The sequence below is a fragment of the Cryptosporidium sp. chipmunk genotype I genome (genome assembly GCF_004936735.1).
Source record: "Cryptosporidium sp. chipmunk genotype I strain 37763 chromosome Unknown contig_4, whole genome shotgun sequence".
Taxonomy (NCBI): Eukaryota; Apicomplexa; class Conoidasida; order Eucoccidiorida; family Cryptosporidiidae; genus Cryptosporidium; species Cryptosporidium sp. chipmunk genotype I.
The window spans coordinates 1-25,166 of NW_027125605.1; the positions used below are offsets into that span (position 1 = coordinate 1).

Genomic DNA, 25,166 nt, shown 5'->3' on the forward strand with positions numbered 1-25,166 from the left:
TTATATAAGAGAGAAGCAAGACAAATCAGAGAAAAAACACCTACTTCAGGGCTTGTATACTTTATGTATTTGTATGTAACAACCAACAAATTTATGTGTTTATAAATATATATATATATATATAATATATATATATTTATATATATATATTATATATATGTAATTATAACATATATATAATATAATCTATAAAGCTGCTTATAAACTATTTCATTAGTTATTTATATTTTGAGAAGTTAATCTAAAACAATCAAGAAATCTATAATACTATCAACAAAGGATTAAACACGCTTTAACGCTAAAAGTATTACTAATAACTAGCATTTGGATCTAAGGCTAAAGGATCTGTTAGACCAAACAATATAATCCTCCATTTATTGCTTTTTTTTTATTAATTATTGGAAAAGGTAATGTTGAACTATACGGTAGGATCTGATAATTCAGAAAATGGTATGATCTGCTACTACGGAGAGGATGAGGTAATTGGTGGATATCCCAAAAGAAAGTTTGAGGAAGATAGTGAAGAAGGATTTGAAAAGGGAAATAGAAAAAAAAGGTATATATTGGGTCAAAATGTGGGGAAATGGACTGATGAGGAGCACAACCGATTTGTATTAGCATTGAAAAAATTCGGAAGGAACTGGACTTTAGTACAACAAGAGGTTAAAACTCGAACACTTGTCCAGATCAGATCTCATGCCCAAAAATATTTCTTGAAGAAGGTTAGAGGGATTGCACCCTCGACTTTGACCATGGACTCCAAGCTGATTTCAACAGCTTCTGATGGAATTGTTCCAACCTGGCTTCTTCAAGATGATTCTAATTATGCAAATAAGACCTCAATCAATACAAGTAGTAGCATCAGTCAGAATAGTGCTATGGTCAACACTAATCGAGTAAGTAACTCTGGGAAAGGCTCAAATAACATTGGAGGTATGAATCTATATATATATAACGAAAGCTCAAATCCAGAATTGTCTATAATTGATGAACCAATTAACTTAGTAAATGCTTGCAAAAACTTAGACACTGCTAATAGCAATGGTAACAATAATAATAGTAGTAGCAGTGACAGTAACTGTTTGAATGATAACATTAATAACAATATAACTGGGAATTGTACTAATTTGGATGGCTCAAATCTGGTAATATCTAGTGGTATGATTGGAAACATGAACATTCTTGCAAGCCCAATTTTAGAATCTGGTGGACTTTCTCCAGATATAAGATATAATAATTACATGGGAAACGGCTTGCTAGTTGATGATCAGAGAGATCAGTGTGGTTACCATGACTATAGAACAGGCTTAATGGATCTTAAGACCGAGATGACTCCTAAGTTTGACTATAATCCTCAGGGAGGAGGTTCAATTCCTAAGCAAATTATTAATGACTGCATTTTTGATGAACCTTACTGTGATAAGCGTGTTTCTGTAGATTCTACCAGTTTGGTGTCAACAGCAGTTTCCAGTCCAGCTTCGATTGGTCCAGAGAAGAATTATATTCCAGCTACATCAGTGGGACTGGATATGCTACTTATGCCTCCCACAGTAGATATGAAGCAAAATGACAACTGTAATCAGAATTCTTCTTTTCAGAAAGGTTTCAATGTATCCTCTAACAATACCTGCAGCAGTAGCAATAATAACAATAATCCACGTGGTGGCAACTCTAATGATATCACAAGTAGTGGTAATAATAATAATACATTGAGAAGCAACGTAGGAATAATTTCAGACTCTCTAAATTATGGATTTAACTACAGTTTTGAAGACAATGAAAATATTATAAATCCCTCAATATCCCTATCAAACTGTGATGTACCTTGGCCATTAACAGGAGGTGATCAATTTCTCCATTTCAACGAGAATGACAATGCCATTTCATCTTCTCCCTCAGCATCTTCCTCTATCTCTTATTTAGATTTGGATTCTTCAGCTGAAAGCAAACAATATTCAACGGGAATCTCAACAAGCCCAAATAAGCAATATGACATGGGAAATACATTCTCTGACTTTGTTTACTGTGGAGACTCCATGGGGATTGACCTCCTAAATGTATACACCAATCTTAGAGACTCTTCTAGCCCTATTATAGATAATGCTGATGTTACTGACTTTATTTAAGTGATAATTTCAATAAAAAAAAAATAAAGAGTGAATATTTTCTGGTCTTATTTTTGTGGCTTAAAACAACTACTGGCTAATCAGTGAAACCTCTACTTCAGAACTATTTTATTATGATTGCCTCTGACTGTTGGGATGTATAGTATTAATAGTTATTTACAAAGGAATTAGATGTTTTACTTTGCAAGTTGCTTTTGAGATAAAAAACTTCAGACAATATGAAGATCTCATAGCTTCTTTAACTTTTTTAAATTGACCTTATTTCTGCTTACTTTTGAAATCTTGTATTTCTACACTTATTTTCATCCACTGTCCGTTACTATGAATTGATGTATTTGCATGCGTGCATGCAATTTTATTTATTGACCTGCTTATTAAAATTGAAATATGTTTTTGGGCGCCAACCTCAGGAATTGATTAAATTAATTGCTTGTGGAAAGTTGGGTACATTATTGTCAAATAGAGGGGTAAAATTTTTAAGAGAAAGGATAGAAGGAAATGGGGTTCAGAAGATTGATATTTTTTTAACTTTGAAAAATTAAGTGATAATTAAAAAAACAGTAAATTCTGAGCTATTTAAGTAAAAATATTCCAGGTAGAGGGAATTAGAAGTTTAGCCAGTAGTAGTCAAAAGATAAGTTTTAGATTTTAAGAGAAGATATTGAGCAGAAAATAAGTAAAATTAATTACAGTGGGGAAGAAATTAATATTATAAAAAAAATATGGGGTCTTTAAGTTCAGTCTTAGCAAGATTCCTTCTTTTAATTTTTCTTTTTACAGGATTCGTATTTGGGATTAATGAGAGCCCCAATTTATTGAGACTTGTTTCAGATAAAAAGATGTACGATGAATGGGTTAAAACAATGTCTGTGAGTGAAGATATTATTTTGGAAAGATTCAACACTCTACTTGAGATAATTGACTTAAATAAAGATGGACTTTTAGAAAAGGATGAATTGATTAAGTGGATAAAATTTGTATCAGAAAGATCAAGTTTAAAGGAAGTTGAAGCAGAATTTAGAATTTTGGATAGGGATAAGGATGGGAAGTTGTCTAATGAAGAATTTATTGGCCATTTTACCTCTAATGAAGATGAAGGTTTAACTAAGGAAAAAACGGAGTTGAATAACTTTTACCAGGAATTGTTCAAAGAGGTAGATGCTGATAAAGATGGATACTTGACGGTTGGAGAGTATTACTATTTGACAAATTACTATAGTTTATCAAAGGAGCTATTTGCTAAGATCAATAGCTTTTTATCTCAAAATGATAAGAACGGTGATGGAATCATTGATAGGGAAGAAATTAATCAGATTCAAAGGGAGAATGCTGAAGTTATTACTAATGATTCTGGTAAGCTTGTTATCTTTGGAGTTGATATGTCTGGTGAGAAAGAGCTTTCTGTTAAGAGGATTATCTTTTTACTAAGATCCCAGGAGATACAGGATGCAATCACAGATGCATATCACCAGTTGATAGATGTATATAATACTAGAAAAGATGCTAAGCCAGAAGATCCAAAGTCTTCATCAATCCCTATAGATTTTGTAAGATCCAACTATATTGTTTATATTCAATCAATATTGGCAGATTATGGAGATGTTTTTAAATATCCACACGATATTTTTGTTGGAGTTGATGATGAAAATTATAATTTATCCAGTGAAAAGTGCACTGAATTGTTTGGTGAAGATGAAAAATTTGCTGAAAAGTCTGACGAAGAAAATGATTTTGATCATGATGAATTTGAAACTGATGATAGTAATCCCAACGATGATGTTGAGATCTCGGATGATATGATCAAAAGGCTTATTTCTTTAATGGGTAACTCTGGACTTGGTGATATTGAAGATGAAACTGGAAGCATGTTTGATGTATTTGCTAATAAGGCGGAAGGAGCAGAAGGAGGTGATCTCGCAGGTATGGAGGAAATTCTTAAGATGTTACAATCATTGATTGGCTCTAAGATGGGCGAGAATGGTCAGATTCCCGATGATCATGAAACTGCGATTCCAGATCATGAAGATAAAGATAATCAGGAATTTTCTTCACCAGGTGTTAAAGATGAGTTATAATTCGTCATTAGAATTGTATAGAAATGTGGATTTTGATTCTCTAGGTTTTAAATTAGTTACATATTTACTACTAGATATTTAATTACTTAATAATTCCTTAAATTCTCTCGATAAACATAAAAACAAGCCTAATAATAGTAATTAAAAGACTTATTAGCTCTAATTTGTACTAATAACCGAAATAAATAATCTGGTAGGTGCTAAGCGAATGGGTTAGTTGTTTTACAGGTTAATTACGATTAGTAGTTGTTGTATACAATAACCTGGCTTGAAGTAAAACCTGTTCCTCCTTTTAGAATAAACAAAGTAATAAGCTTTAGAATTAAGTTAATAACTGCAATGGTAATTATTAGTATGTGACTTGCAAAAGTGGAAGGTTCATTGGTTTTCCACTGCATAGAAAACCACATAGGAGACCAATAAAGTACAAAGATGATGTCCTGCAAGCATGAAAGTAGGATAAATCTGCGAATGAACTTCTGCTGGCGTGGCTTCTGGCTCTCAGAAAAGCTAAAATAGCTCCACCAAATAAACACAAACAAAGGAAGATTATAATCTGAACGACATATGCTGGATATTCCGCCTAGACCTGCTATTATAAGAAAGAGGGAATTAGCTTTAGTTTGGTCTACAATAACCACCATTTTCTACCTCTATAATATATTTCTGAGTTTCTGACTCAAACAGCTATTCTGTTCCTGGCTATTTTATCTTTTTTTTCTTTTATTATTACTATTATTTTGCTACTTCTCCGCTGTTAATATTAGTACATGTAGCCATAAGAGTTCCCGCCAAAACATGCAAAATTAATCCAAGCCAGAATAATTATAAGGAAAAAAAGCGAATAGGAACAAAAAGAATTTAGTAGAGTATTAGAACATTGATAGTAGCAGAAAATTAGTAATTAATTAAATAGTAATAAATATTTTAGAACTAATAATATATATTCAATAGTAATAATTTATAATATAGTTAAAATAAATAGAAAAAAAAAATATCAGAGCTTTGTAATGGTTGATGTGGCAATTTGAATTCTATTAAGAGATTCTTCAAGAAGTTTGAGCAACGTATCTTCAGAATTTTGTCTTTCAGACCGTTCATTTCTGGTATCAATAGTAATTTGTTGTACCAAATTTTCCATAAGATCTAATAAGGTATCAATAGACTGTTGTCTTGTGTTAACTTCATCATTAATCAAGTAGCTAAGCTTTTCGACTTCTTCTTTAAGTTGAGACAATACACTGTTTTCAATAGCTTGACATTTATCAACTTCATTCTTAATTGCATTACCAAGACGGACAATATCTACTTCTACAAATCTCTTAACGCAGGAATCTAATTCTTCTCTTTCTATATCTTTTTTGGAGATTTCGTTTCTAAGACGTTCCATTCTTTCATCAATAATTTCAATCAGTCTTTGCTCCATAGACTTTCTGCTGAATATCTCACTTTGAAGTAGTTCATTAAGACGCCTTTCTGCTTGTAAAATGTCGCTTTTTGGGTTCAAGTAGTTTTGGCTTTCTGTGGAACTAGCTTTAGCTTCGTGATCCACATAATAAGATGAATAAATGTCTCTATTTTCTGTTTTTAAAATCGTTAAAGTACTCCTTAACTCATTAACCTTTTTCATCCCTTCGTCAAACTTTCTGTTCATATCATCTTCAAATCTCTTCATGTTAGCCTCCATTTCTGCCAGCTTATCATAGTGTTTTGTAGATCTATCTATATCCAGCCCATTGTGAATACTATTTAGTCTCTGGCTTAATCTATTGATTCTGTCATCGTGGTATACATTTGTTCCTAAACCAGAAGTTAGCTTCTTTGAATAGCCTGAAGTACTTTGCATATTCAGATTTATTATAAATTCTAGTTTGATCCTTTTTTTATCATATTTTCATCTATTTTATAACTATTACTAACTTTTTCTTCTCCACCTCTATTTATAGAATTAAGTTTCAAATCCCCTTCACACCAAAAGATTGATTTCAAGTCCTAATATAGACTAAACCAGTCACACAAAAAAACGATTTAATATTTTCACTCACTTGGGTTGACCTTTTTAATTTTTTGCTTGCAAATTCAATTTTTCTTTTTCTTTGCCTCCTTAAATGCTCACTGTTACCTCAAAAGTTTATTATAATAAAATGTGGCGCCATTAAATCTGATACCACCTTAAACCGGTATTAAAATAAGAGGAGATTTTTTAAAAATTCAATGTGAAAAAATCAACATTTGGAAAAAAAGAAAAATCAAATTGATTTACTGAGATTGATTTATTATTTGGATTGAATCATTTTTATTAGAGTTTAATTGGTTATTAATTACTGGTAATTGAAGGTCAATATTTCTCTTCAATTATACTACACGATAGAGTTATTTTGCAGTAATGAAATTATAAGAAAATAGTGATTTATTCACAGTTACTATCTTTCTGCTCAGATAAATATATTTTAAATAAAGAGACCGTTATGAAAACAAATGAAATTTAAAAAAGGAATTTTGTGTTTATTTGTTTACTTATCCGTTATTCTTCAGATTTGTATTCACTTTAAATTTGTTTATGCTAATTCAACAGGAAAGTTCGGATACTATGATTACAATGAGTCCAGTAATTCTGACAAAAAATTATCAAAAAGATTCAGAAATGGTTTAGGATTGATTAAGGAAAATTTTATGAAGTTTTTTTTGAATAATAATCAAGAAACAGAATCAGATACAAATACTACACAAAATTATATCTCAAAAAATACACCTTTTATGGACTTTTTACATGTTCCTTTAATTAAGAGAATTATTCCAAAATCTGAAGAATTTTGCTCTTCTATTCAACTTATGTCATTCTGGAAGCTTTATAGTGATGTTATTGATTTAGTTGAATCCGAGTTTAATTATACGATCGACTTAAATTTAGTAAGTAACAAATTCTCCAAACAGTTCCATGAAAATAACCTAGTGTTAACTCAATCTAGTGAAATTAGTCAAGATATTTCTGATGAATTAAAACGAACTAAAAATGACTCTTTAACTATTAATAGAGCTAGTGCTGATAAACACAGAAATATAGAAGCCTCCTTAAGATCACAGAATAATACCATCAAAATTAATGTAAAATCAAATAAAGTCAAGAATCAGCTAAATAAAAAAAAGAAAAAAGGGAAGGACTCTGCGAAAGTATCCACTTTCGAATTTGGTCTTCACAGGTATTTTCACTTAAATTGATGCATTTTTCTTTTTTAATTCACCTTTCATTGCCTACTATTTAATTAAAATAAACTTACATTCCACCCGTCAAACATCGTTTGTAGTACAGCAATATCTCTATGACTATATATTATTTTGATTTTATAATCTTTACAACTTTTTTTCTCTTATCACTACTGACTTAATTTCATTCTAGTTTTACCCGTAATCACTACTCACAATATTCCATTAAACAACTCGACACCCTTCTTACTAAAAATAAAGATTTACTCATTACCTCTCCTACCAATTGACCATTCTTTTCTTCCTCTCTTCATTTATTCCACCCAATTCTATTTGCATGAGGTTTAACATGCATTTTATTCAATTATTGACACGCAAGTTTTGGCGCGCGCGCCATTATAAATAGATTTTTTCATGTCAAAAAGGTTGTGGGTAAAAAAAAATCATAAATTACATTTTGCAGTAAGAGTTTACGTAGATAACAGTTTTTGTCAAAATTAAAGTATACTCTGTAAGAATCATGGCTGAATAATGGATATGATATCTAATAGTAGAATAAGACCATGAAATTGTTTAAGGTTGTGTGAAAGTAATCAATTAGAAATAAAAGTAACAGGAAGAGTAATTAGGGGCAGGTGGAATTGCTGCTTGAGCCCAAAAGTTTGCATGCAGTTTTAATTTAGAGGTGGCCAATTAGAAATTGTTATATAATTAAAATATTAAAGTAAGAGAATAAATAAATATTTTTAAAAATGTCTGCAGATAAAGAATTATTTACCCTGGAGGGGTTTCAAAGGATGAAGTTTGCAACTCAGAGTAGAATAAATAGGGCTATAAACTCCTCGACCAGTATATTGGAGTCTGCCAAAAGTTCATTTCAAAAAGCTCCAAAATCATATAAATTATTGGAATTAGTACCTGGCGCAATTGAAGCTCCAAAACGTGATGGGATTACAACAGAGGATTTAACTGTTGTAATTAGTAAAAAGTATTCATCTAGAGTGAATTCTAAAGTAAATAACAAAAAGAAAGACTTGAAAATTAAGAGAGGAATAAATGGGATGATTAAGGATTGGAATATAATAGAAGGAAATGCAACTAATGAAGAAATAAATAATGGAGATTCTGGATTTAAGGATTTTGTAACAGAAGCAAAAGCTGCAGAATTTGTAGTAAAGTTTTTAGATAGGATGCAATCAAAAAAGTATGCAATGAATTATGAAAGTGTTTCAATGCATGTAAAAGGAGAAACTCAACTAGACAGACAGTTATCAGCATATCCACTATTTGTTTCTACTATTTCTCACGCTTCAATGGGTTTGTCAAGTACCAGAAGAGATGGATCGTTATATGATATAGTAGGAAGTGGAGTAGATACAAGCTTGGGAACATTAATTGGCAACTTTAAAAATAATAAACAAATTTTCGATAGAAGTCCTCTTGTTCAATTATCTCAAGAATTAGAAAGAGATACTTTATTGGAAAAAGCACCATCTTGGTCATCAAAGTTATTACCAAGTATTGGAACTAAATTGGATTTTCAAACTTTTGATGAAGAAAAAGCTCTTGGAGTATATAGTAAAGATAAAATTAATAAAGAATCTATAATATTTAGACAGTTTAAACAAAATCCGTCAGCAGGAAGAATGGGCAAGAGATTTGCAAATTCTGAAGGTTCAAATACATTAATATTGCAAAAAGATGATAGTTCTGTTCATGATGATACTCCAAATAATTCAAAGAAAAAATCTCAAGGAAATTTAAACTCCTCACTACAAATTGTTACAGATTTGAATAAAATACCAATAAAATTTCCATGGATATTAGAGGAATTACCAATATCCCAATCATTTAAGAATCAGTTTCTATTATTTAACGAAAGTTCATCTTCAAATAAAAGTGAATCAAGGGAAGAAAATGTTAAGAAGACATTTTTTCAAAAAGCAAAAGGATTATCAAATTCTACTCTAAGACAAGAAAATGTAATCAAAGCAATTGTAAGTAATAGAGGAATTGCGATGGTAAGGAATATTTCAAATGTACCAGCAGATTCTAATCTGGAAGCATATTTTGATGAGTTGGATGATAATAGTGATAATGATGATCGTTTTTTGTGGGAAGATGATCGAGAGAGAAAAAGTCATCAAACTCAGGAAATAGGAGTACAAAAATATATGGAGGAAACATCTTTTGATTTGGATTTTCAAAACAAGGAACAAGATTTGGACTCATTAATGAAAGATTTGGAGATTCACTATAATCAAATAAAAAATGAAAGGAATGAGGAAAATTTACCAAAACAAGGAAATAATTGTCAATCTACTCAAAATTATCAAATCTCTTCGTTTATTGATAGTGACTCAAAGGATTTTATAGATTTAAATAATCCAGAAAATCTACAAAAGTCAACTGGATCTGCAAATAGTATAAAAGAAAATGAATTAAATATAATGTTATTACAAGGTATGAATTCTTATTCAAATCCAGAAATCAAGATCGAGTATGATTTAAGTGAATTATATAATCCAGAGAGAAATTTATATAGAGGAGAAGGAATTGAAAAGACATGGAAAAGTTACTATGATTCATTAAAGAATTACCAAGACGCTATGAACCAAAAGAAAGAATATATGGAAAGGATTCATTATAACATTAGTCCATCTAGAAAGATTTTGAATGGGTCTCAATCCAGGAAATCAAAGATTCCTAAATCATTTTTACCAATACATGAAAGTTTACAACAAGAGGATGATCCTCAAGAAGAATACTATAGTTTTATTCAAGGACAGAGAATGATTAAAGAAAGTATGAATCAGTTTCCTATACAAAGTCATATATCATCTTATAAGACTATTGGTGAGGAAAATATTCATCTTGTTGGTCCAAAATCTAGAGGTTATATTAGAGGATTAGCAGCAGTACGTGGAGGAAGAAGGATAAAACAAAGATTAATGGCTGATAGGAGCAATTATGAAAATCAGTTAAGATCTAGAAAAGAAGATCTTAGTTTTCTGGAATATTCTGAAAGGGATCGTGAAGAATTTTTGGAACATGTTAGGTATAATAATAAAAAGATTCAAGAAATGTATGAAATGGAAGAAAAGCTTAACACAAAGGTAAGAATAGCATCCAGAGGTAGATTTAAGAAAATAAGATGATGAAGATTATATTATTAATAATAGTAGTAATAATAATAATAATAATATTAAATCAAACAGTTCTATTATAAATTACTTGAGAAAGATCCTAAGCAATAATTGCGTAGCATCTAGATCTAAAAAGTTGGATTCTGGTATATTTTCATAATTTGGTTTCAAATCTAAATCCAATATATTACTATTAATATTGTTATTATTTATAAAATCATCTTTAATAAGACTAATATTGGAATCTAAACTCGTTTTTTTTCTGATATGAGAGTTACCACCATAAGAAGAAGAGGATATTGAGCTTCTCTTCCTTCTTTTACTAGATCTTTTTACTTTATCAAGATCATCTTCTTTTAAAAAGTTATTTAACGATGATGATGGTTTGGAATTATTTTGAAAAATAAATCTTTTATAATGAATATAATCATAAAGTATATCCTCAAAGGTATCTTGAATTAAACAATATTTAACTTTAACATAAGAAGATGAAGATGAAAAGCTATTTGATCTTATTCTATATGCTCTGGAAATTGTTTGATTTTCAATAGATTCATCTGAAATTGGATCTAAAATATATATATTAGAAACACAAGATAAATCAAGACCATGAGATCCAATATCAATACTTAATAATAATACTGGAAAATGATTGTTAGTTTCTCGAGTATTATCTTTCTTGAAATTTGAAATAGATCTTTCTAATTCTGATTTTGGTATATGTGGATAATATCTACAAGTTCCTATATTAAATAAAATGGTTAAAGTATAATATAAAAAATCCAATTGTTGCCATAAGCTGGAAACAATCATAATTTTAATTTTTGGATTTTCTTCAATATCTTTTAATATACAATGCAGAATATATCTCAGTTTTGAACTTGATAAAGAAATTAATCCAATTGAAATAAATGGAATACTTTGATAAATATCAATAAAAGGTAATAATGAATTACCAAAAGAATGAATATAATTATAAAGGTAGTTATTAATATTATTAACAGTAATATCTGCGAATTTCTGGTATAATTCGAATATATTTTTTTCAATATCACTGGATTTATAATTTTTAGTCAACAAAATTCTTAATTGAGATATTAATGGAAAATTAAATAATGGAATAATATTATTAAATTCTTTTGAGTTTGGAATTAAGCAGGAATTTGGAATTGAACTGGAACTGGAGCTAAAAAGAGAATTATTGCTCTTTAATTCAATATGAGAAATTTGTATAGGCACTTGTAGTCTATCAAAAAAGTCAGAATTTATTTGGATATTTTCCCCACAAACAACGCAAAATTGGATGGGTCCTCTTTTAGGCCAGTATAATTTCTTTTTAGAATTATTACAAGTATTTGAATAATTAAGATCAACTTTTATTGGAATGTATCCATGTTTTTCCATAATGCAATAAGTACAAACCAAGTGTAATTTAGGACATGGTATAATCAAAGGAAATAAAAGTAAATTATTACATGAATCACATTTGTAATAATTGAAAGATAATTTTTCAAATATTAAGTCTTGTTCGTAATTATTAATAGTATTTGATTGTGGGGAAGATAACTTTATATTAGTAAAGTAATCTAATACGAATTCCATTCTGGAAAGTGATTCTATTTCATAAAAATGTTCATTTTCATAATTTGGATGCTTATTTTCAAGCATTAATCTTAATTCTTGAATATCTTTCATTGATACTGAAATATATGGAATTGATAAATTCATATTTCTAATCAGTTGTAATTTATTATCATCCAAGATAAAATCTTTGATATTAATAGTAAATCCAAGTATTGAAGCAAATCTTAAATTCCAAATAACTTCTTGACGATAATTAACATTACAAGGATGTAATAAAGAATCAACATTATCTTGGCTGAAATATGTACAAAATAGATTTCTTTGGGTTAATTCGCAAAGAATATTATATATATAGAATTCATTATCAATAAAAGGTTGAATAACTTTTTTAATAGGACCAATTAAATTAGGGAGATAATTACGTAAGCATTGATTTTTCTGATTTAATACAATAATTGACCCAATTTGAGTAAATATTGTAAATATTCCAATAGGAGAAAGTTTTCCATTAATGGATGGTTTGCTAGACAGTTTTAAGATTGAGTAATTATTTGAATTATTATCATAATTGATTTGAGATTGTACTGAATTAGAATTATAACCATTATAAGATCTTCTTGAATTCCTTATAGATTCTTGTTCATAGTTACGTGTTCTATCACAAATTATAGGTAGTTGTAAGAATTTGAGAATATTTGTAACATTTGTGCTAAGTGACTTTACTATAGAAATTGGTAAAGGAGTACCTGACATAATCCACTTAAATTCAGATTTTATTTTGAATATAAATTGTTGATAAAGAGTTGAAGAGATTTCAGAATTTCCAACATTATGTCCTTCATCAATAATTAATCTAAGCCACTTAATTCTCAAAATTGGACTCATTTCTTGCCTAAATAAAGGATCTTTTAAATCTTGTTGATTATCATTGTTTTTATTTTTTCCTCTAGTATTTGTAACAGAAGCTCTCTTATATTTTTGTTTAATCTTACAAAGTTGAAATTGCTTAGTAAGCATTCTATATGATAATATTACCATTCTAGCCTTAGATAGAATACCTGGCTCAATTACTTCGTCTTTAGATGGATCATCGAATAAGTATATTAGATGATCATGATTAGAATAATAACTTTTGGAGTTTTGTAAATATATTCGTTTTCTGGTTGATATGGAAGTTTTGGAATGAATATTAATATTACTAGTAGAGATAAGATCAGTTTTGTACCACTTTTTAATTTCATCAATCCAATGTTGGATTAGATGATTTGGTACAATGATTAGAGTGGCTCCACTTGAAATAAGATCTGAATTATTGTATATAAGACTATTTTGATAGGAAAACTGAATACTGGTTTCGTTTTCTGTAGATATATTAACCAGTTTAAGAGGAGAAATTCGATGACTAATCATAAATTGAATACCCAATTCTGGTTGGTTAATTCTATAAAGTAAATCTTTGACTCCAAGTGGATATTCAAAGAAAGAAATTCCAGAATCTTTATGGATATTAGAAACTTTGTTGGAAGTTTTACTTATTAGTGATAGTACTGTTAGAGTTTTTCCGAGTCCTGGCTCGTCACAGAAGATACCACCTCTAGTTTGAGAATATTCTTGGTTTTTGTATTCGTTTTGAGATCTTGGACAAAATCCCAAATGAATTGTTTTATTAGTATGGTTCATATATAAAGCAACACTGGAGGTTCTTTGAAAAGCCTTATGTGAAATACTTGGATTCAAAAATCTGGGATGAATTTTGGTTCCCATTAAATAGTTTTGAGTATGATCCCATATAATCTTTTCCAAATTCTCAGAATCAACAACTTGAGAAACATCTCTAATTATTAAATAATGCCATATAGATAAGTACTTAAATAAATCTTCAGAAGAAGTTAAATATCTGATAGGACTTTCAAATAACCAATGGCCTTTCCCAGAATGTGATTCACGTTGTAATAGCCAGGTTACTGATCTTCTTTGATGAGGAAGTAAGTTATTTCTATGGTATGTCAGCCAAATGAATCTGAATGATTTACTTAAGATAGAAACCTTAGAAAGAGAATTATCGTCGAGAAAATCAAAAATCCTGGACCAAATTTCAATAGGAATCTCGCTATTCAAATACTGATAAATGTATCCTTCGTTTCTTAAAATAGAAACAATAATGTCAGAATTATCATTTTCATTTTGACTTTTATGAAAGTTACCTATAGAAAGTAACTCTTTACTCAAATAATTCATCAGATTTCTGATAGATAAAGCATTTACCAAGTCAGAATTAAATTCCAAATGCTCAATACAGTTGAATACTTTGCACTTTGAATGACAAAAACTCTCAATAACTTCATTTCCAGTTCCACTTGTTTCTCCAATACCCGATAGATCCTGAGAATCAAAAGATATTGGTGAATTTAGATCAGAAAATAAGTCTCCTTGGATTATTAGTTTCCTGAATAAATCCAAAAAAGGTCTCCTTGTTTCATCAAAATCAAAAGAAAACGTATTCTTCAAATGAGATATAACTTCATAACTTATTCCACTATTACTTAAAGTTAAAATTCCTCTCTTACAATTATAACTTGTAAGAAAATTCAGGCCAAAATTGTACCATAAATATATCTTCACTCTCATCATTCCACTTTCTTCTTCATACCCTATTTGAGGAAACAAATTGATCAACTCTTCACTGAATGAGCTCTCAACTTGAACATAAGAATCGAACTTAACTCCATCACAAATTCTCAATAAACCTGTCCAAATACTTTCTTTGAAAGAGTAAATATCATTTCCAGAATTTTCTTCTTTTCCAGCTTTATAGATTAAATCACTCAAGTCACTTACCCAAAATGAATATCCCATTTTACTCAACAAAAGCTCATTGCACTCCGAAGACATTCCTCCAAGCAAAACCCACCTGTCTTTCGATTCAAGATCCATTTCTCATATTACCTGCTTTTCTTACCCTAATTCTGTTAAAATATGCTCTTACTAACTTTATAATCTATGAATTCTAAATACTTGCAAATCTCAACCTATACATTAAATTTCTTCAAAATAAAAATTTTCAGAATAAAATTTATTATAAATGTATTTTTCTTCTTTCATATGCACCTACAAATTTTAATTCTCTATTTTTTTTTAATATTAATAACAATTGTAATGATTACAGAATTCTTTGAGTTGAATTTTTAGTTTTTGTATGTTTTGGCGCCATGTCATTTTGAGATTAATGCTGACATGATTACAATACTTTGTGTTATTATTATTCTTTCAATTAATACATTAACTCAACTCAGCATTTTTCTTCTGAGATTTTACTCAACATTTACACTTCCAAAGAACTTACTTTAGTTGTTTGAGCATCTTTTTAACCTTGTTCTATTTCCTAAAATGTTCTTAAAAATTTCCTCATTCAAATATTTACATGACTTTTTTTCTTCAGTAATATACGTTTCCCATTCTGTTATATTGTAGCTTTAAACTTGTTTCCATTGTTAAATGAAAGAGCACCATAAGCATATTTATTTGGATTACAAATATAAGAGTATATACCTACAAGAATTTATTATTCATAGGTTCCAGGAACTCTCGGGAAAACTTTAAACCATTCATCAGACCAAATTAATGAAAAAGTAAAAGATGTTTTTTTTAAGGCTTATTTTGTATTTTCACCAAGCAATAATAGTTATTATTTACAACTATTCAAAAAAAAAATATACACTTATAAATCCAAATTATAATACTAAAACTAATGAGAATATTTTCACTCAAAAAAAAATTGCAAATTTGCATGCAACCCTATTTTTTTGACATCACATTGCATGCAAATTCTTGATTTCTTTTTTTTAATTGACACGTTATCAACAACAATAGCCTCCCCACATATGCCGCTCAAATAATTTTTTAGGTAGTTTTAATATGCAATATTTGTTGTCAAATTATATAATAATAATAATCATCATCATCATCATACTATTACTAAATTTTGATAAAAATTATTATATTTACATAAAAGAACAATTATTCACTCAAAAATTATTTCCTCCTGGAACCATACTTAATATTACGAATGGTATCCTTGATGGTTTTTTCCAGAAAATTCATATGCTTAATTCTCATAACATATGGCCATGTTCTCCTTTCACCTTCAGTTATAAAGTGAAGCATATCATCATATGATGGATGATTAATACACCTATACCAATCAAAAAGAGAGATTCTTGGAGTAATTGTAACATGACCTTCAATTTCTTGTAACATCCAAAAATTACTGACATCTTTTCCAAATAACTTTGGAATTAATTTCAATTTTGCTAGTTTAGTATACCTGTATTTAATATCCAAAGTTAACCAATTTAAAACATTATGTAAAAATGTACGTTCTGGGTGAATTATGCTTGTATTAATTGGATTCACTGAAACAAAAGGTACATGATGTGGATTTACTTGTGATACAATAAATTGACGCACATTAAATAACGTTGATAACTCTTTATGCGGTATATCTTGAGAAATCGATCCATCCATCCATTTCATTCCTGGAGGAAAATATCGGATTATTTTATTGGTATGATTTTCTTTTGCAAATAATTCTGCAACTGGCATTAATCCTGGTAGTGCACAAGAAGCTGCAACTGCACTCCAAAGTAAAATATCTGGAGTAGTAACACAATTTAAAACTAATGGCTCGGTAAATTCTGGAGTAACATGAGTTGGACTCACAGTTATTGTTACAATCCTTCCTGTTAATTTATACGCTTCATAAAATGTATAATTCTTAAAGTAAGTCTGGCAAGTTTTAATAAATTCTTTTGGATCTATCATATAACCTTTTACTAAGAAATGACGGATCTGATCTAATAGAGGAGGAAACCAACGATGGCCATGCATACTTGAAACAGTTGGTTTAATATATTCATTCAAAACCTCTTCATTACTTTTTGTTGCAAGTAAAGCTGCAACAATTGAACCCCCACTTGTACCATTGATTATTTTTGGCATTATATTCTGTTCTAATAAAACCTTTACAACACCTAAATGATACATTGCCAAAGCTCCTCCTCCACTTAAGCATAAAGCAGTTTTGCCCGTTGAATGCCCTAGAAGTTCCAAATAATGAATTAAACTATTACTTGCTAATGTACCTTCATTTTTTGAAAACGTTAGGATTGATCCAGTACCTGTTTCAAAGCTACATAGACTCGTCAAATTTTTTCCTACTCTATTTTCATAATAATACTCCCAATCAGGATTCAATTTATTATTTCCGTCTCTTGCAATATTAAACCCACTATCAGTAACTTGTAAACCATCATCCTCTTCCTTACAATAGCACTCTCTAGTAATACCAGATTTTAATTCATCTCGCTTTGCTTTAATCTCCTCATTATTTGCCAAACACTTTTCGCATGTCTGGATAGAAACGTTCTTAACCATATTCTCCACCTTAAACTCCGATAAAGAAGAAATTGAAGTATTTATTAAGTCTCTATTTTTTAAAGATATTCTGTTGGGTGAAAAAGATGAGTTATTAATATTATTATTTATTTTTCCTGTAATTGAAAGTTCTTGTTGATTTTCAATTAAGTAAAAACTTTTAGTCTCTTCCTTAATTGAATCATCGTTGGAATTCTCTTTGTCTTCTTCTGCCAAAAGCTTTTCTATATCATCAAAATCCAAACCTTCATTGCCATCCTCCATACTAAAATTTATTGAATTATCTTCTATTTCCTTATTGAATAATGAATTACTTGAGTAAATACTTGACTGCTTTGAGAAGCTAATCAATCTTTCTATTGAATTCGACCTTGAATCTTGATCCGAAGAAAGCTTGTATGCATTTCTATCACTTAAAGCACTTTCAAGCTCAACCGAAAGTTCTAAAGATTTTGAACACATTGTCAAAAACTTTAATACATTTTCAATTTCCTCTTCAAACTCATCTATTAGAATTTTTGTACCTGAAAAGGCCTTATTATATAATGCTTGTTTTGATATTGACGCAAAATTCCTATCACAACACCATCTTAATAGAAATACCAATTTCTTCAAATTATTGTTTCTCCTTGCCTCTTTCAACCGAATTATATACTCCTTTAAGTAAATCCACTGGTAGTCATCTGTCTCCTCAATTGCTCTCCATTCATTTCCACCACAAATCTCATCCAACTTAGCACCAATACTGAACCATTCATCATAACTATTTGATTGTTCCAACCTGTAATATAGTTCATCCCTTGCAGTATGGAAACTTCTAATCCACGAACTTAATCTTAATAATAAGCTAGATGATATAAACAGTACTATATTTACAGATATTCTAAATATGTGATATAATCCCAGCATTACCCTTCCAAACGAGAACAGAAATGAACCCAATAGCCACAAGCACCATGCCATCCATATTAATGCATATTGCCTAATTCTTGCATTAATTAAAATTCCCAATGCAAATGTTGTTATAAAAGTTGTTGAGAATATCAAGTGGACCAAAAATATTATCAACCATGTGCTCATCATTGTCAGATGTATCACATGCAAATACTATTACATGCTTACATGCATGTGGATATATTTATTATTTATATATATCAATATGTTTCATATACTAAATATATTATTAAAACAATTTCTTCAATTTATTTTCCACACCCTCTAAATAATTCCGTATCTGATTTGGAATTTTGATGGTATTTATGATACCATTCAGAATCAAAAAGTAGCTTAATAATTTCTATTATTTAGTTTTTTACCATCTTACTTAATAGATTTATATATTAAATTAAATGTATCACTCCAAAATCATTAATTCAGGCAATAGGAAGTACTTGTTTTGTAAATTCTTAGATTTAATTTACGTGCGAAGAGTCAATACTCTCAATAAAGTTGTTTTGGGGGGAAAATAAAAAATAAGAAAAATAAATTCTAATTTTTTTTAATATTTTAATTTAATTTTTCTTCGTGTGTGTCAATTTTTAAATGCAATTTCCCCACATGCCATTTATTTTTTTTTTTCCTCGCTTACGTGTAAAAAAATTCATTGCATATGTACCGCGTAAATTATACTAATTGAACCAAAATGTTTACTAAAGTAATAAATACGTGTATATATATTCAAATATTTACTTATTTATTTGCAATTAAATAAAATTTCGGGTAATTGCCGAGTAAATCCAGCCTTTCTAAAATATTTCTACGACCCACACCTTAATGGAAGCTTGATTCCACTTGGATTTATTGTAAAAGGACTTTTGAAGGAATCTTTTATCAAATCTATAAATCCTCTTAGGAAAATTAAAATATAAAAATATAAAAAGTCAAGAGAATCAAGTTTCCTTGGTCGCCAAATTGTCAAATTTTTCCCTGTTGATGAAAAACTTTAAAGATTTAGGTGCAAATGCATCCAGGGAAGATGTTTTGTTTTTACGCTTTATTAAGCTTTTCCAGTCAATTAAACAAGTATCAGAGATTCTGGTTGAACTTTCCGTAAATCTAATTTTGTTTTTAACCTCATTACTGGCCTGGGCTTTTCAATTCAATTCATACTTAATTTTCTTTTTCAAGAATGCATACAAATTCATATGTAGAATTACTGATTTGGTTACCTTGCAACAAAAGATTTACATTCTGGTGACAATAATAATTTTATATATATTAATCTATGTGATTAGTAAGTTATATAGGTCAATACAAAGATTGAGAAAGCATTACCATATGAAATGGTCGATTCTAATAAATCATTTGCTCTTTATATTGTCTCCATATTTGATTTTTATTTTCACAATTTACTTGCCTTTATGCATTATTGTTCCTAAATTATACTTTGAAGCTATTTTAATACGCATTTGGATTCTTTGGATGCCTACAATTAAGGCCACTATTTCACTATACAATTCTTTATATGGAGATTACTGCCTTGAGAATACACCAATTTACAAATTTATTTCAATATTTGAGAAATATAGCAATACCGACATTATTCTGAACCTACTAGAGACGCTTTCTTATCGAATTGGAAGTAGATATAAAAGATCACTCTCATCAGGAAAACTTAACAGTTCTCTAACACTATTAAACTCAAAAAGTTCGATGGCAAAGGAAATCATACAAATTAAAGTAATTCAATGTTGGGTCGATTACTTTAATTTGTGGCTTATTTACTTTTATCTAAAGAACTACATCCTTGGAAATAGTATTAAATACATTTCAAGCATTACAATAAAATACTTCAAAGTAGTAAATATATTAATATTGAATACTATTAATAACTTTTCAAGTTCAAATTTAAAACTAATCTTTTTCGCAAGTAAATATAAACTTGTATCTGTCATAATACAGCCTGTTGGACTTATTATCAAGTTTCCAACTAGTATAATAAAGTATATTCTCCTATTAACTATTAATATAAACTGGAAATATTTACTAATTTCAATTGTCGTACTGAATATATTGCTTCAGATCAAGTTCATTCAGGATCATGACAGCTGCTTCTCAATACTATTCAAAGATTCCAGGATTAATGTTGGAATTGACTCCAGTAGCTGCTTTCAGAGGCTTGATGGCTATGAAGGTTGTGGCCAAGAAAATGTTGGAGACGGCAATAGTGATCAGGAAGATAGTGAAGGGGAAGATGATGGCCAAGCAGACGAATATAATAACGGAAACTGTCGTAATAAAAATCGCTCAGTTAAAGAATTTCAATCTTCTGAAAATAATTTGGTGATTTATGAATACCCATCACTCTCAATGTTATCAAGGAATTATATAATAGCAATAATTGACTGGATCTCAAATAATTTGCTTGGAATATCTTTATTCAGCCATGTTAATAATCAAAACGATATTTCTAATAGCTCCCCAAATCTATTTATGAGCTTGAATCCCAAAAATATTACAAGGTCGCTTCCATCCATTAACGATGAATTAGAAGAAACCACAGCAGTGAGCTGTAAAACTGTTAGGAGAAGATCTTATATTAAGCCAGAGCTACTACATAGTAACACAATGCCACATCTTTCCTTAAGTTCTGGCAATAGTGGCACTACTGGCGGTAGTGTAGAGGGGAGTGAAGGAAAAGCCTCAAGCCAACTCAAGATAATTGCGAATTTGTTGGACAATAATGTAATAATTGGCTGGCTTCCAGAAAGTTGGAGAGCTTACTGCTTATTCATTGGTGAAAATATGATGAATAAATCAAGCAAATTTAAATACTGGATTTTGGTTGCAATCATTCTGATTGGTCAAGTTCCACAGTGGATTATTTTACTGTTTCCTTCCTTTATAGTAAACTTGATTGGATGCATGGTGTTTGGATACATTTATCCATTGATAATGAGCTTAAGAACAAGCAGTAACATTGGAAATAGCTATTATCCTCTAAGTTCCAAAATCTGTGAAAAGCTACAAACATGGATAATCTATTTGATTGTGTTCAGTGCATTGAATGAGATACTCTCCATAAATAGACGCAATATATTTGGGATAATTGCCTGGATACCCTTCAAAATTCACATATATTACCTGATGATCCTTCTTCTACAGCTTACTTCTTCAATAATACCAATTCTTACCAAGCAAGTCAAGCTCAAGAAAAGATAAATATTGCTATTTAATAAAATAGTTAGCGATTATCCACATCTCCGTCAGTGATTCCTCTCTTCTGAATAGAAAAGGGTAATCTGTTTAAGCAAAAATATAGAATAAGTTAATTAATTAAGAATTATTAAGGGTTTTAAATATATTTATTTAATTTATTATATATAGACAAGTACTATTCAACTTACTTAATTTTTGGGATTTCAGATGAAAGCTCAACTCTTAATTCTCTGTACGGTATGTTTTGGTTTTCACCTAAACAAGGGGATACTCTTTTTGAAAGGAATATTCTCCAGTTAATAGAATTAGACCAAACGAGGCCTAAACTCGGTTTTTGGTTATTTCCAACGACATTACTCCCAGGTATCTGTAATTCATTAATCTCTGTTGTAGTTTGATTAGTTACAATCAGCCAGGAATCTTGGTCTACAGAAATTCTCTTGAAAATATTTGAAAATTGTATCAGGCTTGTAGATGCTGAACTATTTTCTGAAAATGAAACTTTTGAACGGTATACATTTGTAATAGAGTCAATGAAGATTGCATCAATTTTGTGATTCAAACAAATACCAGGTATAACTCTTTGTAGAAAAACATTAAAATCTTCTAAAGTACTAATCTTGTAGATCTTAACGAAATTCATTAATTTTTCTGACAAAATGTCGAGGGAAATATCTTCATCTCCATCCAATCGGTCCTTTGAATTTGCTCGTAAATACTCGAACTCTAATTTTGATTTGAGAATTTCTGCCAGTCTACCATTGGAAAATACTCCATTTTCTGTGTAAATTACACAAACAATCCCAATATCATTATTAAGCTCCCCAACTTTGGTAAAATCCACATTCCTTAACAACACTGAAGTTATCAGAGTTAAACACCACTGAGTTTTACCAGTTCCTGCTTCTCCCTATAAAAGAAGATAACGAAAATTAACTGATAAGTTAACGAGAATCAAGGTTACTCAGAAATCACTCACCGTTATCTCAAACAATATTCTTTTCGGGATCCCTCCGTTAAAAGCCTTATCTACAATATCTGATCCTGTTGATAGCCTTGTATCGTCCATCAACATCTGCTCTGAGCTTGAGACGATTTCTTCTGCTCCTCTGGATCTCCACCATGTTAATTCAAAACCCCCCACCTTCCCTAATACCTTTTTCATTGAATCAAATCTTATTACTTTTGGCCGGTCCTTGTCTTCTGCATTTTACCAAAATAACAACTAATCAGTTTTCTTTAAAGTTAACTTTCATTGAGCGCAAGAATATGCCAGATACTTTTGGGGTGGGGGGCAGGGAGAGAGCCAAATATTAATGCAGTAAATGCCTTTAGGTAATGAAAAAATGAATAAATTCATAATTGTTTTAATTTATAACTCTCCCACTCCTTAACATTTTATTTGTATTTAGTAAAAACTCAGCAAAAAATACTTTATAATTATGTGTAGTTGAAAATAGTTTGGTGCTAAATGTTTTTTCACCCTTTTTCTACAGCTTGTTGAAATAACTTCCTGATTAATTCCTGAGTATATTTAAGAACTCTTGTGACTGGCCTCTTTAACATGTATTCTAATAGCCAGTGGCTCGCCAAGTGTGAGGATTAGTTTGATAAACCTTTGCCTCTCCAACCAAGTTCTTGAGCTGATTTCTAATGTCGTCATGTGTCGCATGAACATCCCTTGTGATCAAGGAGTCAAAGATAGCATCAATAGTCATTTCTGGGCTACCTTCATTTGATGCCTGGTCTAATATGCAGGAAATGATTTCTCTTAGCCTTAGAGGGTTACTTTGAACTCCAGCTCCGGAATTGAAATTATTAGACTTTGGTGCAATAGCTGAAACCACCCTTATTGGTAGTTTATTCATTGGGATATTCTGGTCGTTGCTATAATTATTGCCATTACATCCGTAATTATTAAAGTTACTTTCATTGTTATGATTTACATTATTACTGTTATTACTTCCAAACTGTCCACTCAAATTAAACATTGAAGTCACAATATTCTGATTAGACTCCTTTACAGAATCTTCTGCAGTTCCATAATTAGTTGATCCTTGTTTGTTAATCACCACGTTAGAATCAGAAACTTGTACTCTTCCCAAATCATTGGCACTACCATACATACTTCTTACTATATAGCTTGCAACGTCAATATCATGTAGTGAAATCTCATCAGTACATACTAATGGGCGCACTACAAAAGCTCTTACTGATGGTTCCGAAACCATTAAAGTCAATTCTCCAAAAATCTTTACAAAGCATCCCTCATGGATAGAATTCACCAAATCCTGCTTGTACTTCGTCCCGGTATTATCTACCAGCCAGTCTATTAGAATCAACCCTGAGCCATCATCCAAATAAAAGCGCAGCCTTTGAGGATAATCATCTTGCTCGACATTTCTAACAAATCCTACTAACTTGAACAAGTTAATATCCCTGTCAAAAAGCTGAAATCTGCTTAGTGTCACAAAGTTACTGTATGATCGAAGAATCATACAAACTTTTAATGGTGCTAATTTCTGCTCACTACTTGTATTTTGTTTTCTTTCATTATTATTTTGTAGAGAACTATCATTACCATCAATCATAAACCCACCAGATTCATTCATATCATCCATTCCAAATCCTCCAAAAGGTTTACTATTTCCACCAAAATTCATCTTGAAATTTTGCGTTTCAGTTAATATAGTCTAATATTAATATAATTTTATTACTTCCTTAGTTTAAACCTCTTTCTAAAATTTACCTTTTCAACCTTTTCCCTGTATTGTTCTCTAAATCCGTCTACTTTATTAAAGTGCCACTATCAAGGCACCTAAATCTGTAATAATTTACCAATCTTTGCAATTTACTATTTTTTTTTGTTTTCTCTCTTTATTCCCCTTTAATATTACTGTGCAAACAATATTCCGATCATGAGGGGTAAATTTTTAAATTCACTTTTTGGCACCAATTGTTGTGTAGATATCATTTAAAAATAAAAAGAAAAAAAAGAAAAACTTATTATTTCACTTTATTACCACTTGAACCATTCAGTCCTCACAATTTTGTATATTGCTGGAAAAAAAAAATCTTTTTATCTTCTCAATCCATTTACCCGCTACACTTTCATGTCAAATGTTCTACAAACAATATTTGTCAATCTGCATGCACGGTTGTCCACATTAAATTATATTAAACTTTTTTATTTGATTAAATTTTAAATCTTGATTCTTTTTTAAATTCTTCTGACGATTTTGAGAATTAAAATATAAATATTTAAGTTTTGTGTAATTACTCATTATTTATAAATGATTATAAACATTGCTTTAATTTTTTTTTATACAGTAATTACCTGCTTATTCATATAAATGCAAATTTATTTACTCTGAAAAATTTTTATTTAAAAATATTCATGCATGGCAGGTAATTACATACCGGTACTATATTACATGTAA

The 25,166-nt window shown here is 29.8% G+C and overlaps 11 protein-coding genes across 11 annotated transcripts; 5 read left to right on the plus strand and 6 right to left on the minus strand.

Moving 5' to 3' along the window:
• Window positions 1-410: 410 nt before the first annotated feature.
• ELE39_003047 (Myb domain containing) lies at window positions 411-2,126 on the plus strand (the record flags this gene model as incomplete). Its single annotated transcript, XM_067346221.1, has 1 exon — window positions 411-2,126. One exon carries the CDS (start codon window positions 411-413, stop codon window positions 2,124-2,126), a length of 1,716 nt encoding a protein of 571 aa, XP_067200747.1.
• Window positions 2,127-2,848: 722 nt separating this feature from the next.
• Window positions 2,849-4,201, plus strand: ELE39_003058 (ER retention motif and EF hand; the record flags this gene model as incomplete). Its single annotated transcript, XM_067346232.1, has 1 exon — window positions 2,849-4,201. The coding sequence occupies one exon, from the start codon at window positions 2,849-2,851 to the stop codon at window positions 4,199-4,201; it is 1,353 nt and encodes a 450-aa protein (XP_067200758.1).
• Window positions 4,202-4,440: 239 nt separating this feature from the next.
• Window positions 4,441-4,845, minus strand: ELE39_003069 (uncharacterized protein; the record flags this gene model as incomplete). The annotated part of the gene is made up of 1 exon (XM_067346243.1): window positions 4,441-4,845. One exon carries the CDS (start codon window positions 4,843-4,845, stop codon window positions 4,441-4,443), a length of 405 nt encoding a protein of 134 aa, XP_067200769.1.
• A 353-nt stretch (window positions 4,846-5,198) lies between these two features.
• On the minus strand, window positions 5,199-6,047 carry ELE39_003080 (uncharacterized protein; the record flags this gene model as incomplete). Its single annotated transcript, XM_067346254.1, has 1 exon — window positions 5,199-6,047. The coding sequence occupies one exon, from the start codon at window positions 6,045-6,047 to the stop codon at window positions 5,199-5,201; it is 849 nt and encodes a 282-aa protein (XP_067200780.1).
• Window positions 6,048-6,679: 632 nt separating this feature from the next.
• ELE39_003084 (signal peptide protein) lies at window positions 6,680-7,420 on the plus strand (the record flags this gene model as incomplete). Its single annotated transcript, XM_067346258.1, has 1 exon — window positions 6,680-7,420. One exon carries the CDS (start codon window positions 6,680-6,682, stop codon window positions 7,418-7,420), a length of 741 nt encoding a protein of 246 aa, XP_067200784.1.
• Window positions 7,421-8,157: 737 nt separating this feature from the next.
• ELE39_003085 (uncharacterized protein) lies at window positions 8,158-10,563 on the plus strand (the record flags this gene model as incomplete). The annotated part of the gene is made up of 1 exon (XM_067346259.1): window positions 8,158-10,563. The coding sequence occupies one exon, from the start codon at window positions 8,158-8,160 to the stop codon at window positions 10,561-10,563; it is 2,406 nt and encodes an 801-aa protein (XP_067200785.1).
• Window positions 10,564-10,635: 72 nt separating this feature from the next.
• ELE39_003086 (DEXDc+HELICc) lies at window positions 10,636-15,069 on the minus strand (the record flags this gene model as incomplete). Its single annotated transcript, XM_067346260.1, has 1 exon — window positions 10,636-15,069. One exon carries the CDS (start codon window positions 15,067-15,069, stop codon window positions 10,636-10,638), a length of 4,434 nt encoding a protein of 1,477 aa, XP_067200786.1.
• A 1,098-nt stretch (window positions 15,070-16,167) lies between these two features.
• On the minus strand, window positions 16,168-18,648 carry ELE39_003087 (patatin-like phospholipase family; the record flags this gene model as incomplete). The annotated part of the gene is made up of 1 exon (XM_067346261.1): window positions 16,168-18,648. One exon carries the CDS (start codon window positions 18,646-18,648, stop codon window positions 16,168-16,170), a length of 2,481 nt encoding a protein of 826 aa, XP_067200787.1.
• An 852-nt stretch (window positions 18,649-19,500) lies between these two features.
• On the plus strand, window positions 19,501-21,729 carry ELE39_003088 (uncharacterized protein; the record flags this gene model as incomplete). Its single annotated transcript, XM_067346262.1, has 1 exon — window positions 19,501-21,729. One exon carries the CDS (start codon window positions 19,501-19,503, stop codon window positions 21,727-21,729), a length of 2,229 nt encoding a protein of 742 aa, XP_067200788.1.
• Window positions 21,730-21,910: 181 nt separating this feature from the next.
• Window positions 21,911-22,891, minus strand: ELE39_003048 (DNA repair XRCC3; the record flags this gene model as incomplete). The annotated part of the gene is made up of 2 exons (XM_067346222.1): window positions 21,911-22,636; window positions 22,706-22,891. 2 exons carry the CDS (start codon window positions 22,889-22,891, stop codon window positions 21,911-21,913), a joined length of 912 nt encoding a protein of 303 aa, XP_067200748.1.
• Window positions 22,892-23,297: 406 nt separating this feature from the next.
• Window positions 23,298-24,389, minus strand: ELE39_003049 (RP-A; the record flags this gene model as incomplete). Its single annotated transcript, XM_067346223.1, has 1 exon — window positions 23,298-24,389. The coding sequence occupies one exon, from the start codon at window positions 24,387-24,389 to the stop codon at window positions 23,298-23,300; it is 1,092 nt and encodes a 363-aa protein (XP_067200749.1).
• Window positions 24,390-25,166: the final 777 nt, after the last annotated feature.